The sequence below is a fragment of the Echinops telfairi genome, unplaced genomic scaffold, assembly GCF_000313985.2.
Source record: "Echinops telfairi isolate 266 unplaced genomic scaffold, ASM31398v2 ScPeMD7_2;HRSCAF=8, whole genome shotgun sequence".
Taxonomy (NCBI): Eukaryota; Metazoa; Chordata; class Mammalia; order Afrosoricida; family Tenrecidae; genus Echinops; species Echinops telfairi.
In genome coordinates, this window is record NW_022103898.1 from 50,652,026 (window position 1) to 50,670,507 (window position 18,482).

The 18,482-nt window shown below is 38.2% G+C and overlaps 1 protein-coding gene across 1 annotated transcript in view; it reads right to left on the reverse strand.

Moving 5' to 3' along the window:
• Positions 1–17,682, reverse strand: part of PTPRQ (protein tyrosine phosphatase receptor type Q) — a 276,229-nt gene extending 258,547 nt beyond the window's left edge. Inside the window, 4 exon segments of the mRNA XM_045288666.1 lie at positions 364–532; positions 12,945–13,042; positions 17,198–17,304; positions 17,615–17,682. Coding sequence (XP_045144601.1) covers positions 364–532; positions 12,945–13,042; positions 17,198–17,252 — 322 coding nt within the window. The 5' untranslated portion in view covers positions 17,253–17,304; positions 17,615–17,682.
• Between the last annotated feature and the right edge of the window lie 800 nt (positions 17,683–18,482).

The window sequence follows — 18,482 nt, forward strand, 5'->3', positions numbered from 1 at the left end:
TACTCTGCTTGTCAAAACTTTATTGCAATAGAAAATGAATGGTGTATTTATCAGTATGATATATAATATGTACTAGATGCTATGCTGTTGTTAGGTGCCATATCTACATACATACAAACATGTTTGCATATTGACTTCAGGTAAAAAGCAGACTTTACACACTTCTAATTAATTTAGACATATAAGGCTCCAAGTTCTGGAGAGTTCTTTTAGCCGTATTCCTATGACCATCATTTTCCTTAACTATACAAAGTTTATATTAAAAGGCACAATGTTTAAAATAACATTAATTATGCTGAACAAAATACTTTCAAGAATTATATGATTATAAAACAGAGACTCTATTTATGATGCTTTACTTACTTGTCGTTCCTTTTGTCATTACTGAGGCAGCACTGTAATCGTTGCCTCTAACAGTCTTTATATGAAACATGTAGTCCGCTCCAGGCGTCAGATCCTTTACTTTGGCTTTGTTGCCATAAACAATTACTGTAGACAGCTTTTCCTTTCTATATGTCATGTGATAGGACATCTAAAGAGAAAAACAAACATATGTTTTTCACAGACTTCCCTAAGGCTTAGGATTAACTCTTCACTCACCATGTTCACAGAAATTCACACTGCAAGAGGGGTTGTATCATGCCTGTCTTCCCCAAAGAGGCATGTGGGGCTGAGTAACGCAGAAAGGCCACATAGCATAAGTAGAGCAGAAGATTCAAAACTCAGGCACTAAAAGAACAAAGGTCTCAAGCTGTTTTAAAACTCCATTAAATGTATATGTGATATTTATAATTTATATTACATTTACATATTTATATAATACATATAGTACACTGAGGCTTCCGTGGTTCTCAGAATTCTTACCATATATGCAGGAGACCTCTGTTCAATTCCTGGCTAATTCACTTAGTGTACAGCTATGATGTTTTCGTCAGTGGGTGTTTGAGTATGCTATGATGCACAATAGTTGAGCTTCCAGACTGAGACAAACTAGAAAGAAAGGCCTGGCAATCTACTTACAAACACCAGCCAGCAAAAGCCCTATGAATGACAGGGATTCCATCTTCAACCAATCCTGGGGATCACGGGATGGTGTAGGACTGGGTCACCTGGGCGCCCCATGCAGAGGGGTACCATAAGTGCTGATGCTCACCATGAATGGTCCAACTCAATGGCAGCTAAAAACATGTTCTAGCACATGGCATGAGTGATTCCTTTCCTTGTGCTCACATGAAAACAAGAAAGCATCCAGTACATTGCATTTGAGAGATAGCTAGCCATCAGTCGATTACTACTACCCATGCTTTCAGTTGCATACAAGTAGAAAACTGAGTGAGAAAAAATGGGGAACCCAAAGTTGCTGGCCTAAGAGGCAAATCAGCTTTTCCCTGACTGTCCACAGAATGAGGAATATGGTACTTCAGCCCCCACACCAGTACCCCGGGTAAATCACTACCATAAATTGAGGTTCCTAGTAGAGAAATTTGCACCTTCCCTTTGGATGTGCACGTAAGCACCAGAATCTTCTCTTTCCTCTGTGACTCAATGAGTTTTAAAAAGAAAAAGAAAACGAGAGAGAAGTGCAAAGAACGGTTATACACCAACGTTTACCCTAGAAAAGATGCTAGAGTCTTTCACGGGTCAAGTACCACCACACCAGAACCTCATCCACGACGGCTGACTTCAGTGCAAGGAGAGCCCAAATGGCAATGTGCGCTAGTGCCAGAGAAAAGAACTCAAGGGGACTGGAAAAGACCAAGTCACAGCTGGGGCTGTCATGTCAAGGGAAATGGGCAGCAAAGAAAACTTCCAGAGTCCTCCAGAAAACTCGTGTATGCCTCAGGAAGAAGTCAGTATTTGGAGGACGCTCAAGATCTGTCTTTAAAGGCCAGCTACGCTAATCAGCAGAAGATCCAAAATTACCAAGAGGGAGAGCTACAAGAACAGATACCTAAAGTAGAAAATTCACTCAAACCTTTTGTTAAAGAAATGAATGAATGAATGACAAATGTTACACTCTGGGTTGGCCCATCTTTCATCATAAGCTGGGCCAGGGAACTCAATTATTCATTAAAGCTTTGAGAACTGGCATTGCCTTTAGAAATTTTGAGAAGAGTAATATAATAGTTTCAATACCTTGGAGATGGTTTTACCCATTAAAAGCTACTTACAGACTTTATGTATTTATTATGTTACATTCCATATTTTATTATCTAAAGTAAACACTAACTTTACTGATTATTTAAATTTTGTTAGGTTTTACAAAACAATTTTCATGTAACAGGAATCAAAGCTATTTCCCGGGCCGACATGTTTATCGCTGTCTTGTGAGAAGAGTGTTTTATTACTGAAGGAAGATAATCATGAGGTCTAGAAGCATATCATTGCTTATTGAGCTATAAGGTGTCACTGAAAATTACCTTGCTTTCTGGCATGTGAAAAGATAGGTGGAGGAAGTAGAACGCTGAGAACTTCTGGTATGAAAACGATGGGAGGAGAAAGCAATATGCAATAAGAGACAAACATAATCTGAACGGAGTGCTAAACCAGACATACCAAAAAGCATTTTAAAAGCTTAGTGATGGAGTAGAAGGAAAAGAAATTTTATTTTGTGCTGTAATGATTACATGACTCAATTTTTTAGAATGCAATTTAGAAACCTGAAGTTCAATTTTTTCCCCAAAGTATGTACATATGTATGTACCTAGTAGAAACAGAAAAAAATGTACTTTGTGCTTTATTTCTACTTTTAAAGCATAGTTTGGAGTTGTGAGATGATTAATTTTGAATGATTAGAAAAATGATCCCAATTATGCAAGTACACTTTGTTGGGCAACCAGGATACTGTTGCTAAAGTCATTAAAATTTAACCAATAATCTCATTGGTTGAGAAAGCAGGATAATCATCAGTTATATAATATAGTTAATAATAATCTAAACTTTAAAGATTAAAATTACATCTTAACATTTAATAAAAGGTGCTTGATTTATGGTCTCTGAAATATGTGTTCATATAGAGTTAGTAAAAATTCATTTTACGATCATATGTATTTTATGACAACAAGTAATATTAACATTAACACTATGAAAAGATCATTCCATTTGGCATTTGTCCTAAAATATGAAAATTATCACAGATAGAAAAGGATAAATATAGCTTATTCATAATTAACATTAGTATATATGTAGACTTTTTCCCTCTTGAATACCTACACTGCATATAGAAATGGACTGAATCATTTTAGAAAGGATGGAAGTTTTCATGACTACTTTATTATTTAGGATACCTATTTAATTGGATAGCATTTATAAGTGACAAATAGAATGTTCATTCTGGGCTTTGTGACCTTGGTAGTGAAGAATATCCATACCTATTTTCCATGAGCCAAATCCTATCTGTTATTATAAATCCATCTCAGGTTCTCCTCTTTCCTGACAACTATATTCAGTATTGATATCTTCACTCCCAATTCACCCCAAACCCTGGGTATTTAAAGATTAATTCCATCATCAAGTATTTATGGAGCGTCTATTACAAGTCAAGCACTAAGGAAACTGCAAGGAATTTTCACTCTAGTGTTGGACCTGGTAAATAAATAAATGACTGAGATCACTTAGCAAATCTCAAGTGGCTGGCAGCGGGCTTGTATTTAGATGAGGTCATCAGAGACGAAAGAGCCCTTGCAGAGCCCTGATAAAGCACGGCGCTGCAGACCCAACAGTTGATGATTTGAAGGCAGCCAGCAGCTCGGTGGAAGAGAGACCTGGCGGTCTGCTCTCATGGAGATGACAGCCTGACAACCTTATGGGGCAAGGCCGTCGGTTACGTGGGGTCTCAATGAGTGGAACAGGCTTGACAGCACCTCACAGCACTCACATATGATGCCTGAGCTAAAAGGTCAAGGATAAAAAAGCCTACCGAGAGTGGAGGCCAGAGGTCCAGGCCTAGAAAAAGGCAGCTCTACTGATCCTATCAGGGGCATTCAATGGGCATCTTTGAGGACTCTTTATGGGAGCAGACAGGCCCATCTTTCTCTGCTGGTGTGGCTGGTGGGTTTAAACTTCCAACCTCAGCAGCCCGATGCTTCATCTACTGTGACACCAAGGCATCCGGTTTGGAGAACAAGAACCAGCCGAATATGGTTGTGACATAGGAAAAGGTGGGCTCGCTAGATAAAGGTCTCTTGGGAGGAAGCCTTGGCGGCCATGGCAAAGGAGCAGCGGGAAAGTGCTGGTGGTCATTAAGGCAAGAACGGCTGAGTGAAAGGGGAGCTGTAAGGAAAGGGAGACCAGCTAGGAGGTGAGCCGCTATCATCTCTCACCCAGGCGACTGATCTCAGTAATAAAGGAGGTGCTACAATCCTCTGTGCGAGAAAACACCCTTCTCTCTCCACCGCTGGGATCAGCGAGGACTGACTCTGAAGGGGGATTTCAGCCAGGTACCGATGATGAGCTAGCTGGTGTTTCATCTCATCATTCAGTCCAGATGCTGTAGATACAATAGTGCCCCCTAACATTACGTGTTGAAGTCCTAACCCCTGTACTTATAAGTATAACCTTGCTTAAAAATAGGGTTTTTCATGGACTTTCAACATGTTTTCAGAGAGTTCAGTCCCTGGAGAAGGGCATCATGCTTGGTAAAGCGGAGGGTCAGTAAAATGAAGAAAACCTTCAACAAGATAAGCTGACATAGTGGTTACAAAAATGGGCTCAAATATAACAATTATAAATTTACTACTGGACTGGGTAGTGTTTTTTTTTCCTGTTATATGTGGGTTCACTATGAGTTAGAACCAACTCAGGGGCACACCACCACCACCAACAAAAACAACAGAACACTAAGACACCAGGTGGCACTTGTCATTGTGCCTGTGCGACCGAATAGGATCGCTGCTTGCCATGTATTAAGCATTCCAAATGGGTTCACATTCATTTGATATGTTTTAAGTATAAATACATATATGATTTTAAAAAGCATAAAATAATTCATTAATAATCTTATATTGGTTACATTTTGAAATAATAAAATTTTAAATGAATGAACCAAACCCATTGCCTTTGAATCAATGCTAGGTAAGTCAAAAAAGATATATTTCTAATTCATTTATTTCTTTAGAGTTTTATAATATTTATATTAGAATTTTTAAAAATCATTTCATTAGGGGCTCAAACAGCTCTTATCACAATCCATACATACATCAATTGTGTAAAGCGCATTTGTACATTCATTGCCCTCATCATTCTCAAAACATTTCCTCTCCACTTAAGCCCCCAGCATTAGGTCCTCATTTTTCCCCTCCCTCCCCGCGCCCCCCTCCCTCATGAGCCCTTGATAATTTATAAATTGTTATTTTGTCATATCTTGCTCTGTCCGACGTCTCCCTTCACCCCGTTTTCTGTTGTCTGTCCCCCAGGGAGGGGGTCACATATAGTTCCTTGTAATCGGTTCCCTCTTTCCTACTCACTCTCCCTCTACCCTCCCAGTATCGCCACTCACACCACTGGTCCTGTAGGGCTCATCTGCCCTGGATTCCCTGGATTTCCAGTTCCTATCTGTACCAGTGTACATCCTCTGGTCTAGCCAGACTTGCAAGGTAGAATTCGTGTCATGATGGTGGGAGCGAGGAGGAAACATTTAGGAACTAGAGGAAAGTTGGAGACCCAAAGCCCATTAGTAGGCCACTGGAGATCCCCTTGCAGAGAGGTCTCAGGGAGGAGACGAGTCAGTCAGGGTGCGATGTAGCAACAATGAAAATTTTTAGTTACGTGTATGGCTCTCATTGATGACTCACATTATATTTCTTTTGGGCAGCAAGCATCTGGTCTATAGCATAAATAGAATCAGTGTCTACAAAAAACAGTACGAAAGAAATGGCAAACTTACATAAATAGCTGGTGTTAATTACTTATTATCTTATAGTTCACACTGAATTCTTTTATGTTCTAAATATAGATGCCAATGCTAATTTTCATGTGTGGAATAGATTATACCTTGAGTTTCCATTCTGATTCTGAGATTCTTTTAAAGACTATGGATCTTTTTTGCACTCCTTATGGATTTGAACTTCTCATTGAATTGAACAGCCAAAACTGTTTACTCTTTTGCACAAAACTAAAAGTAGCTATTTAAGAGATTTAGAGACCTGAACAAAAACTAGAATACATAAAACAACTAGAACAAATACTTTGTGGTTAAATTAATTTCACAATACAAACTAATATATGCTCCTGGATTTTTGAACCCTCAAGATATTATCAAAATAAGAAATACATAAGCCAGTTCAGGAGAGAAAAATATCCCATTATGAATGAATGAATAGACTGTTAAACATAAATGTATCACACAAAAAAACCCATTGTCATTAAGTTGCTACCTACTCTTAGTGGTCACCATGAATCTAATGATGGTAAGTGTATTGAAGTTAATAGCCACTACTCTAGTGAGAGGAGTCTTGGCTGTTCAATGTAATTGGAAGTTCAAGTCCATGCGGAGTGTCTTTGGAAAAGTCTTGGTAATCTACTTCAGAAAAACCAACCATTGAAAACCCTAGAGCACGGTTCTACTCTGACCTCATGAGGCCACCGTGAGTTGGAAATGACTCCGCAGACATGATACATTTTCCTCTGGTTGTCCAGGTTGTATGTTTTGTTTTGTTTAAATCCATTTGAATTTGTTTTGTTTTAAGATGTGAAATAAAAAATCTGTGTCTGCTGTTCTTTAAGACATCGATATTAGTAACTTCATATGCCACACAGATCCTATAGCTTTATAGTAGTAGAGAAACTGTAGATAGGCTGGCATTCTGAAGTCCCCACACAGCCGTGGGGAAGTTCTGCATGTTGATTGAAGATTTTATCTATTTGAAACAGTTCCTTGGTTACTGACGGGACTTGTAACATATAGCACCTTCTTTCCTTTTCCTTTTAGAAGAGAATTTAGCTGTTCTTCCCAAGGTGAAAGCTATCGGGATACTTGACCCCACCACTCCTGCCTTTTCTCTAACGTCTGTCATTTCCATACCTTTAGATGTGCTAAAATGTAAGCATCATGAGGACAAGTATTTTTTGTTGAAGAAACAAACATTTTAAATATTGAATTTAATGAATACATTGTTTCTGTTCCCTGAATCGTTAAAATTAGTCTAAAGTCATATATATGCCCTCATCCTTTAAAAATAGAAAAATAACACTTTTCATATGCTTTCTCTAATGTTAATCTAGGAAGCTGTAGACAATGAAAGCATTGGAGTAAATAGGAGCTGATATCAAGGGCTCAAGTAGAAAGCAAATGTTTTGAGAATGATGAGGGCAACAAATGTACAAATGTGCTTGGCACAATGGATGTATGTGTGGATTGTGATAAAACTTGTACGAGCCCCCAATAAAATTTTATTTTAAATAAAGAAAGTAAACGTCTAGGAAAGAATGAAGGCAACATATGGACAAATATGCCTGATTCAATTGATGTATGGATTGTATTAAGAGTTGTATGAGCCACCAATAAAATGATTAAAAAAAATAAGCTGATGTTTAGTTCCTGACAGCTTTTAGATTCCCACAACTCTCCCCTGCCTGCCCCACATTTGGGCAATCAAGACAAAAAGGCTCTTAACCTTCCCTTTTGAGCACTGAGAAAAATTCAAATAGTGTTGCCTCTAGACCTTCAAAGAGCTTCCCTCCTGAGCGCCACTTCTTAGCCACAGTCACAGTCACCCGCTCTCCTGTAACGGGTAAGCCCTTCCTCCCTTGGTTATCCACAACTTGTTTGGAACTGTGAGACAGTGACAGGTGGACTTCCTGGCCCATGGAGGCAAAGGCCAAGCGACCATGTGGATGAGAGGCTGAGCCTGTTGGCTGAGGAGGGATGCTGCTGTGGACCAATAGCTGTGCACTTACTGTTTGCTGTCCTGACTTGTGGCAACCTAGTAACTTGCGGAATATGGAAAGACAGGGCTTTCTACTCTAGGAAAGAGTTACAATTTTGGAAACCCCGAGAGGACAGTTCTGCCCTGTCCTACAGGGTCACTGTGTGTCAGAATGGACCCAAAGGTAGGGAGTGAGTGGGAAACAAAGGCCCTTAATCGTGAGTATTATCTGTGCCTTCTGTGGGGCTGTTGCAATGAATTCTCAAACCCAGCGTGGACTAGAGTGTCAGGGGAGGAAGGATTGGCGTCAGAATAGGGGAAAGAAGGATGGAGAGTGAAGGCCTGCCTGATTCCTGCCTCGAGGCAATACGAAAGTCAGAGGATGTCACACACAGAACCCCGCCCCCCCATTCTGTTTATTACAAGGGTTTCCACAAGAAAGGAACCTAGGAATCTGCTCCCATAAATATTATAGCCTAAAAAGCTCTCTAGGGGCAGTTCTAGTCTGTCATATGAAAGGTAAAGTTTAATGGAATGCACAGTTGAAAATATTGAAATTCTCAAGCAAGAGGGCTTGTGGGTGTTGTTACGATTGTGTTCATGGTTGGAGCCACTTTGTCAATTCGTGTTGCCCAGGGCCTTCCTTTTTTTCTTTTTTTTGCTGCCCCTCTACTTTACCAAGTGTGATGTCCTTCTCCAATTCTTCTGAGAGCAGAAAGTACAGTGATACCTCAGTTGTCAAAGGGCTCCAAGCTCGAACTATCTACTAAGCAAACAGCAAAGTCGGTGGGGCGGGGGTGGGGGGGATCTGCTCCGTGTTCATAACTTTGCTCACTAGTTGGAATGAAAATCTGACTTGAAAACACCTGTCCAGGCCAAGTGTGAGTCATGAGTCGAGTCCCCACGTGGATACAAAAGGGTGACGCTTCAGTCCAAGTGCCGATCTCATTCAAGACAACACATAATGCTTGCGTTAGTGCTTTAAAATATTTGTCAATGTGCTTTTTTTTGCACTTTGAGTAAACGATCATGACCATTGCTCTCAGGAAAGGTAGCGACACCAGCACTAAAGCTCAAAAGACAGCAGTGAGAATCTTGATGGACAAAGAAAGAAACCATTGCGAAATTTGAATCAAGTCGCTGCTTTTCTGATTTGGTGGCTGAATATAAACAACATGGCTAATAAGACATCATCAACATTTGGGGCAAAACTATGGTTCAAGTGGCTAATGTAGTAAAAGGTGTGAAATTGCTAACCATGAACAAAGACTCCAGACCATAAAACAGGTTGAGAAGTTACTGCTGATTTGGGTAAACCAGAAACAACTTGATGGCGATAGCCTATCTGAGACAGCAGTATCTGAGAAGGCTTAAAAGCCATAGTTGTTTAAAGTCCTGGAAAAATGAATCGATAAGTGTAATTTGGGGGCCTCAGAACCAATTTTTGGCTTTCTGCTATTTCTTATGGGGAAAAATATGTTCAGTTCTCAAAGCTTTTGGTGCTTGAACATGAATTTAGAATGAACTGAGTTTGAAAAGGGAGGTATCACTGTGTGTGCGATGAAGTCTAGTCATCCTTGCCTGTAAGGAGCATCCTGGCTGTACTTCTTCCAAGACAGCTTTGTTTGTTCTTTGGGAAGTCTGTGGGACTTTCAATATTTTTTTTCCAACACTATAATTTAAATGCACTGATTCTTCTTCAGTTTTTTTTTTAATAAATAATTTTATTGAGGGCTCACATAACTCATCACAATCTATCCATCCATCCATTGTGTCAAGAACATTTTTTGATTGGCTGCCATCATCATTTTCAAAGCATTTTCTTTCTACTTGAGCCCTTGGTATCAGCTCCTCATTTTTCCCCATCCTCTCTCCCTCATACCCCTTTGATAATTTATAAATTATTATTATTTTTTTCATGTCTTGCACTGACCAATGTCTCCCTTTACCCACTTTTCTGTTGTCCATCTCCCTGGGAGAGGGTTACAGGTAGATCATTGGGATCACAGTTTTCTTCATTAACTGTCCAACTTTCACATGCAATCTTCCAACGTCCAACAAGTCCAACTTCTGCAGTCTTCCTCATTCATTGTTCAACTTTCAAATGAGACGATCAAAAATCCCATGGCATGCATTAGCCATGCCTTAGTCCTCAAAGGGACTTCTTTGCTTTTCAACATTTTAAAGAGATTTGTGTGGCAGATTTGTCCAGTTCAGTGTATTATACACTTTCTTGACTGTTACTTCCATAGGCACTGTTGTGGATGCAAAATTAAGCCCTTAACCACTCTAACCTTTTCTCCATTTACTGTGAAATTATCTAGTGGTCCAGTTGTGAGGATTTTGGTTTTCTTTACATTGAGATGCAAAACACACTGCATCATGAAGCATTTCACGCCGTCCTCACTTTCCAATGTAATAGAGCCAGGTTATGTCAATCACACATCAAATGTCAATATGCCTTCCTCCAATCTTTTTGTCATACTCTGTTTAATATAACCCAGCATCTCTCTTATTTTCTCAGCATATAAATTGAATAAGCATCCTAAATACCCTGATTAAAAACCTTAACTGACTTTATTCTACTGTTCTGATTGAACAACTTCTTGGTCTATGTACAGGTTCCGAATAAGCACAATAAAGTGGTCTGGAATTCCCCATTGTTTTAGACTGGGTAGACTAAAGAAACAAATCCAGAGATACTCATATGTATTTGAGAGAGATTTATATCAAAGAGCAATTGTATATTGAGAAAACATCCCAGCCCAGTCCAGATCAAGTCTGTAAGTCCAATATTAGCCCCTATGTCTGATACTAGTGCATAAATTCTTCTTTAGACTCATGCAGCCATGCAATGATGCCGAATGCAGGAAGATTACAGGCTGGTGGGTGGTAAGTCCTGTGGATCCAATGGCAGTGGATGCATCTCCTGGGCTCTGGCTGCCACCATCATGGCTCCATGTGGCTTGTCAACAGTAAGGTGAGAGAGAGTGTGGCCCACCTCCTGGGAGAAAGAGAGGAAGTTCCCAGAATCCTCATAAAAGGCCACACCTACAAGATGCCATCGGTCTCTTTGTCATCATCACTTGATTGAAAGGGTAGACTCCACCCCTTCACCCTTAATATCCTCAAGTTGGCACGATATTATGTAACTACCACACCCATCTTCTCAAAGATATCCACAGTTTGTTATGGTCCACATAGTTGAATTCCTTTGTATAGTCAATACAACACAAGTAAACATCTTCATGGTATTCTTGGAGTTAAGGTCCATTTGATATCAGCTGTGATATTCTCGTGCCACATCCTTTTCTAAATCCATCTTGAATTTCTGGCATATCTCTGTTGATGTACTACTGTAACTATTTTAAAGTTATCTTAAAATTTAACATTTGATTTGCATCTTATATTAATGATATGCTCAATAATGGCTACCTTCTGTTGAGTCACTTTTCTTTCTAATGGGCACAAATATGGATCTCTTTCAATCACCTAACCAAATAGCTATCTTCCAAATTTCTTGGCATAGAAAAAAATAAGTGCTTCCAGTGCTTCATCAGTTAGTTGAAATATTTCAATCAGTATTCTGTCAATTCCAGGAGACTTGTTTGGGGGAATTCTACCTTCAATACCATCGGTTCTTGATCATATGTCCCTCTTTAAATGGTTCGATGTCAACGAAAGCTTTTTTGTAAGACAACCCTGTATTTCTGCTATCTTATTCGGTGCTTCCTGCATCACTTAGACTTTTTTCCCATGGAAACCATTAATGTTGCAACTTATTTTTGTCCTCCAGTTCTTTCAGCTCTTTGGCTTCCTCACTCTAGGTCTTTGCACCTTTCATTAAAATCAACTACTTTGCCTTCCCAACGTGCCCTTTGAAATTTGCTTTTAAATTCTTTCACTTAATCCATTCTTCAATAGGCTTTGGCTACTCCACATTAAAGTGCAAGAGTCAGAGTCTATTCTGGCATCTATTTTGGTCATTTGTTTTCTCTTTAATGACCCTTTGCTCTCGTCACATAGGAGGTGCCTGATGTCATCCAATAGCTCTTCAAGTCTGCTGCAACGAAGGCTCAAAGAACAAATCTATTCTTAAGATGTTCTCAAAAGTCAGCGTCAATTTTAGTTCTTATGGATTTGCTTTCATTTCTTTATCTTCCACGCTTACATATAAGCGATTGAAATTCTCTTCCATAGGAGACCCCTGTCCTTCTTTTGGTTGGTGATATTGACCTTCTCCATTTTCTCTTTCGACAAATACAGTAAATTTTGTTCTTGTGTATTCCAACTCCAAATGTATAGTAGCTGCTTATCTTGTTTCAAAGAAGTATTGGCAATGAAAATCTCATGGGTCTTGTGAAACTCTATCAGGAAATCTCTGGCTTCATTGCTGTCACCAAGGCCACATTTTAGAAACACACTCTTTGTTTCCAACATTTGCATTCCAATCATCAATTACCAATGCATTTTGATTGCATATTTGATTAACTGAATGCTGAAGAAATTGGTAAAATTCTTCCATCTTTTCATCACTAGCTTTAGCAGTTAGTGTGTATCTTTGAAAAATGAATTTATTAGCTGGATTTTATTTGTAAACATATAGATATTTCATGCAACAGACCACATCATATGTCAAGGTAGATCTTGAGTGTTCTTTTTGATGATGAATGTGTTTTCATTTAACAGCTAGAGCACTTGGGTGGGATTTAAAGGAAACCTATATCACATCACGTGGCTTTAATTTCAGGAACACCTGTACCAGCCAGTGAGGTCAGAGAACTATCTTCCTCTAGTCATATTGATCTTTATTTCTATCTGTGTGTTATATACATGCATGCTCATCTCCCCTGAAGACACACTATCTACTTCTTCAAGACTAGGGATCATCATTTGATCTTATTTAAACAACTGTACATATAAATATATAAATTAGCTAATTAAAAGTTTGAGGAGTATCTTATAGTAACGGGCTAGTATAACAATGTATAAATTTATTCATGTAAAATGAAAGACAAAAAGAAATCATGCAATAAGAATTTCAACATCCAGACTGTATGAAGGCTACCAGCTTTTTACCTGGAACTTTTCAAAGCCTCCTTGTGGTGATTTCCAAGACAGGTATATGCTGTTCTCTTCCTGCCCCAAAATCAGCAAGTCTGAAGGTGGGTCTGGAACTACAGCAATTCAATAAGACACAGGAATGACAATCATTTTAACAACAAAAAAGACATTTTTACTCTTATATTATCTTCACTAGAGTGACAATTTTGGCTTTCACATTATCTGAGTACTAAATCAAGAGGTAAAATACTTAGGTTTCTCTGGTCAGTTTGAACATATGTAAAACTTCTGTAAGCTCTTTATCCTGTTTCAGTCTCTTCATTAGTACAATAAAAGGGGGAAAATAACCTACTTTTTAGAAAATCTCTTCCATGAGCAAAATCATGTAGTCCGGGGAACTGTACATTTATTTACCATACAATGGGCTTCAGAATAAAGTTATTATAATTCAGATACCATGCCATGCATTGCAGAAATGATGCTGGAAAAACTGGATATATGAGTACATTTGCAAGAGAATGAAATAAGGAAAAAAGAAAGAGAGCCCTACTTCACACTATAAGCAATAACTAACACAAAATGGATGTAAACTTTAATGTTAAATCTAAAACTATAAAGGTCCTAGAAAATTACATTGGAACAAAACTAGGGGACCTAATTATGGCACAAACAAACTATCATTCATCACAATTAATTTATAAATAGAAAAATATGTAATATATAAAATTGACCTTGAAAAATGCAAATACTATGCCCACCAAAAACTTTCCTAAAAGGATAAAAGAAAAACTACATACTGGGAGAAAATTTTCTCAATAAAATATATGACAAGTATCTAATTCTCAAATATACAGAAAACCCCAACACCTCAAAAAGAGGTAAACAGTCCAGTTAAGAAGTGGACAAAAGTCATGATCCAACACTTCACCAAAAAAAGCCATGCAGGCAACTAAAAACACATAAAAATATACTCTTGGTTATTATCCATTAGAAAAGTATAAATCAGTGAAATATCATCTCACCCCACTAATAAGAGCAATGATGAAAATAAATAAAATATAACAGAAAGCAACAAGCTTTTCATCAGGAAGAAGAATTACTAACTAGGAAGTAGACTAGAGTTAATTTTGGTGACGGGAAAGGAAGTGCACACCATGGAGGAAGTTAGGAGACAAAGACAAAGGAAGACAATGAGTGTATGAATGAATAAGCAATGACTACAGTAAATGGGGTAACATACACAGCCCTGCAACTGTAGTAATAAGAGTAAGTAGCTAAGAATCATGTGTGAGGTAGATATGTGCTAAATAGGTGGTGGAGATTTTTCTAAAGCAGGCTTGCATATGTATATTGTTATGGCAAATGATGTATGAATGTATCTGTGATAGACCTCAAAGGGTACCACATTGTAGAACCTACTTAGACACTAGATTTAGTCATTGCTTAGAAGACCAAGGATCACAGTTTCTAGAGACATCTAGGTCCATTGGAACAACATACTTCATAAAGAAAATGCTCTACATTCTAGTCTGGTGGGTAGGGTCTGGAGTTAAAAGCTTGTGAATGGCCATCTAAGAAGCAACCATTATTGATCTCTTCTCTCCGAATGCCAAGGAGAAGAAAGAAAATCAGATTCAATGACGCCATTAATCCACAGGACTAATGGCAGCACGAACCACAGCCTCCTCAAATCTGAAACCAAAAGAGCTAGATGGTGCCCAGCCACACTACCAACCATTTTGACCAAGACCAAATTAGAAGCTTCCAGTTAAAATATGGGACAAAAACTAAAAAAAAAAAAAATCAGACTTACTGGCTTGAAATAGGCAAATAGCAGCATTTGTCTAAAACCAAAGATGAGGATACAGGAAGGACAGGGAAAACAGATGAAACAGAAATGGGGAAGCCACCAGGAAATAGGGTGAGTGCTGCTAAGACATTGCAGGCATGCAACCAAGGTCATGGAACAAGATGTGTATGAACTATTGATTGTAAAACTAATTTCCTATGCAGACTTTCCCCTGTAACTCAATAGAATATAAAAGAGAGAGATTTGAATTTAAGTCACTGATTCTCACTTTTTATTCTAGTTTAGTCATGCATACCCTTTCCAATTGGAAGTGATTTGCTGCCTTCACATTTTCATCATATATTTACCTCTATATTTTTACATCCTCTGTATTTTACATTTAATATCCCATCTACTTCCAAATCAATCTGAAGTGGCATGCAAAGAAAGAAAGGTATGAAAGACATTATAAAACATATCATTAATATAGCTAAGAGACAAAAGTCAAATTTCAAAATGACTAGGTGTGCCAAAAATGAAACCAGTAAGTTTTATTAGGGGAGAAAAAAAGAGATACTTACATGACAACAAGACATACATTTTAGTTATGAGAAGTTTAATGGTAAAGGGAAAAAGACCTAGCAAGAGGAAAAAATAATATTGAGTTATCTTTATAAAGAAAATCTTATCTGATCTTGTGCTCAAAAGGAAATTTGTATTATGCTCTTTTTTGAGATGCTAGGACCAAAAAGGAGCCCTGGTAGCCCAACAGTCTATGCCCTGAGATGCTAAAGACAAGGCCAGAGGTTCACATCCAGCAGCTGCACCACAGAAGATGAAGCTGCCTGCTCTCATAAGGAATACAAGATTGAAAAGAAACATTGTAAAACGGATTGGGATGATGATTGTACAACTCTTCTTGGTGTGATTGGACTATTGGATTGTATGCTATGTGAATTATATGGCAATAAAACTGTTGTAAAAAGGGGAAAATTAAAGAATTACAGTCTCAGAAACTCAGAGGCAAGCCTACTCTGCGCTATAGTGTCAATATGAGTTGCATCTACTCGACAGAAGTAAGTGTAAGATTCCATTTTTGAAGGGATCAGATGCCAATTCGTGTGTTAACACACGTGTCAGAGAAGAACCTTACTCCGTACAGTTTTCCGTAGATGACTTCTCAGAAGTGGAGCACCGGGTCTTTCTTCCAGAGTGCCTCTGGGAAGACTTGAACCACCAATCTTTCAGTTAGCAGCCACGTGCATTAACCAAGAGACTATTTTGTACAATTGCCAAGGATGCATATTTAGACATAAATTCAAGGGCATATTGATGTAATGCAGCAAACACCTATAATCCAGGAGTTTGGTGCAATAATGCAGTACTATAGAGCAACAGGATGCCCAACTTTGATAGTTCTAGTGCCAGACTTTCCAATGATGAGGCTTGATAGGCAGTTAATTTGGGGCAAAAGTCTGAGTACTCAGCAATTAATCATTCTTGAACACTCATTTTAATTCTGAGTTAATTCGGTTAGTTTTTTTTACCCAAGTTAGATGACTGGCATTTTAAGACTGAGACATTACCAAGAGACTGATGAGCAAATGGTGTGTAGTTGATGGGGGGAAATATTAACACTGCAGTTATGTACACAGACTCGTTTCTTCTTCCTCATCTCCGCTTGCCTATGAGAGTTCATTCAGGTGCAATGGACTCCTTAATTCTTATTTTCCAGACCAATTGGAGTAATGGATGAAAGGGAGAATTCAAACAACAAACAAAGAAACACACCCTAGGGAGACCTGTGGGGGAGAAGAAGCACTAGGAAGGTGGGGCGGGGGGAGAGAGGTGGGATATGAGAGGGACTATGAAGACCGCATTGGACTGAGGTGGAGGGATGGCCCTGGGAAACTGGAGCAAGTGGCAAGGAGAATTTGATGCCGGCTGCTAAGTACCCAGTCATGAGATTGTGTCTACAAGGTTCTTTGGAACATCTGCAGAGCTCTAGAACTTGGAAGGGCAGAAAAGCAAATCATACCATTGCAAAGACACTGTCATCTATTTTATTCTTAGCCCAAGGTTTTGTTTTGTTTCATTTTTAACCATAAAAGGTTAATAGGTAGAGTCCAAATATTAGCAATTAATCAAGTATTTTATGACAAAACCTTAGGGTTTTAGATATTTTGCCTTTTCTCCAGAGCTTTATATTTTACATTAGTACCAAACCTTTGCTCCCTTGGCAAGGAGTATACTCATTTTCTTAAGGGAGAACTTAATAGTCCAAGGTGTATAAATAAGTGATAGTGGCAGGATTATAACTCAGATGTTCTCCTTGTAAATGCAGTGTTCCTTCTCCTCGACACCATCGTACACTGCTTCCATATTCATCCATTCATTTTAATTAGATATGGCTTTGAACACAACACAATTTCCCTTATTCTTATCTCTGAAAAGTTAATTAAACATAAAATGAACTTACAAGTGCTAACCAAGAGGACAGTAGGACGGCTTCTCTTTATTCCTTTGGTTGCCATAATGCTAATTAAAAAGTCAGTTCCCGGAGAAAGGTTATTAAATGTGAATTCCCTAAATATTAAAGAAAAATCACATGTTAAAACATTAGCTCCAATACGAATAGCCATCACAATATGAAAATATTCTTTACCAATTTATTATTTATTTAAAGAAAAAATGATGTTTACTCTACATGAGACTTAATTATTTTGATCATATTGTAGTACAAAAAGTAGACTTGCAAACATATCTGATTTCTGGTTATTTTAGTCCTCTAACATAATATTCTAAACATATATACATTTCTAAACATATACATATATATAACATAAATCTTTTGCTCCATGAAACCCGGCCGAAGTTTGTTTCAGGATTTCCTTACCTTTTATTGGAAGGCAGAAGCTCTTCCCGCCTTCTGCTTCCACTGGATATTGAAATGTTGAATCCATCAAGAAGAGTTCTAGCCGGAGGCCAACTAACTGTTACTGCATTTGAGCCTCTACTGTGGTTCATAAATGCAACTGCACTTGGGGCTGTGTCATTGAAAACACACACACAATAGAATAACATTTTCTACAGCATGCTTTAAAATTGCCCCCAAACCACACTTAGGATTTGTTTGGTGCTTTGCAAACGCTAAGGGTAGCAAGACATTGCTTTATTCTACCTGCTGGATATTAGAAGTTAAAAATCGAAAGAGAAAAAAAGAAGCACGGCATTGTCAACTTTAAAAGAAAGCCAAAGTGACTCCTGAAGGTATTAGATCCATGTGTCCCTTGTGGTGTTCATAACGGGAGAAAGAGATTATACTTTATTCATTTACAACCACCAACCTCAGAAGTATTTGATTTTTTAGGATTTAGCCTAATAAAAGCAATTAGTGATAAAGTTAATCATCAAAAAAATTAATTGCAATTTCTATCTCAAATGCTTCCTTTCTTTCCCAAGGAAGGTGCAGACTTACATTAACAGGGATACTACGTTTTGTTTCTTCGATGTATAGGAGCAAAATTGCCATCTCATGTTTGTTACTACAGTGAACAGTACCAGACATGACCAGATTCTAAAGAAACATGTGTCAGTACCCACATAGCATTCATATTAAGAATAAATGAAATAGTAACTTTAGTAAAATGATTGCCACTTCTACTTCACCTAGATGTAGATTGAAAAACACTTGGCATACATCCTTCCCAGTCAACATTTATTTCCCATTATTATGACAAAATAGTCACTATCTGCTACTGGAG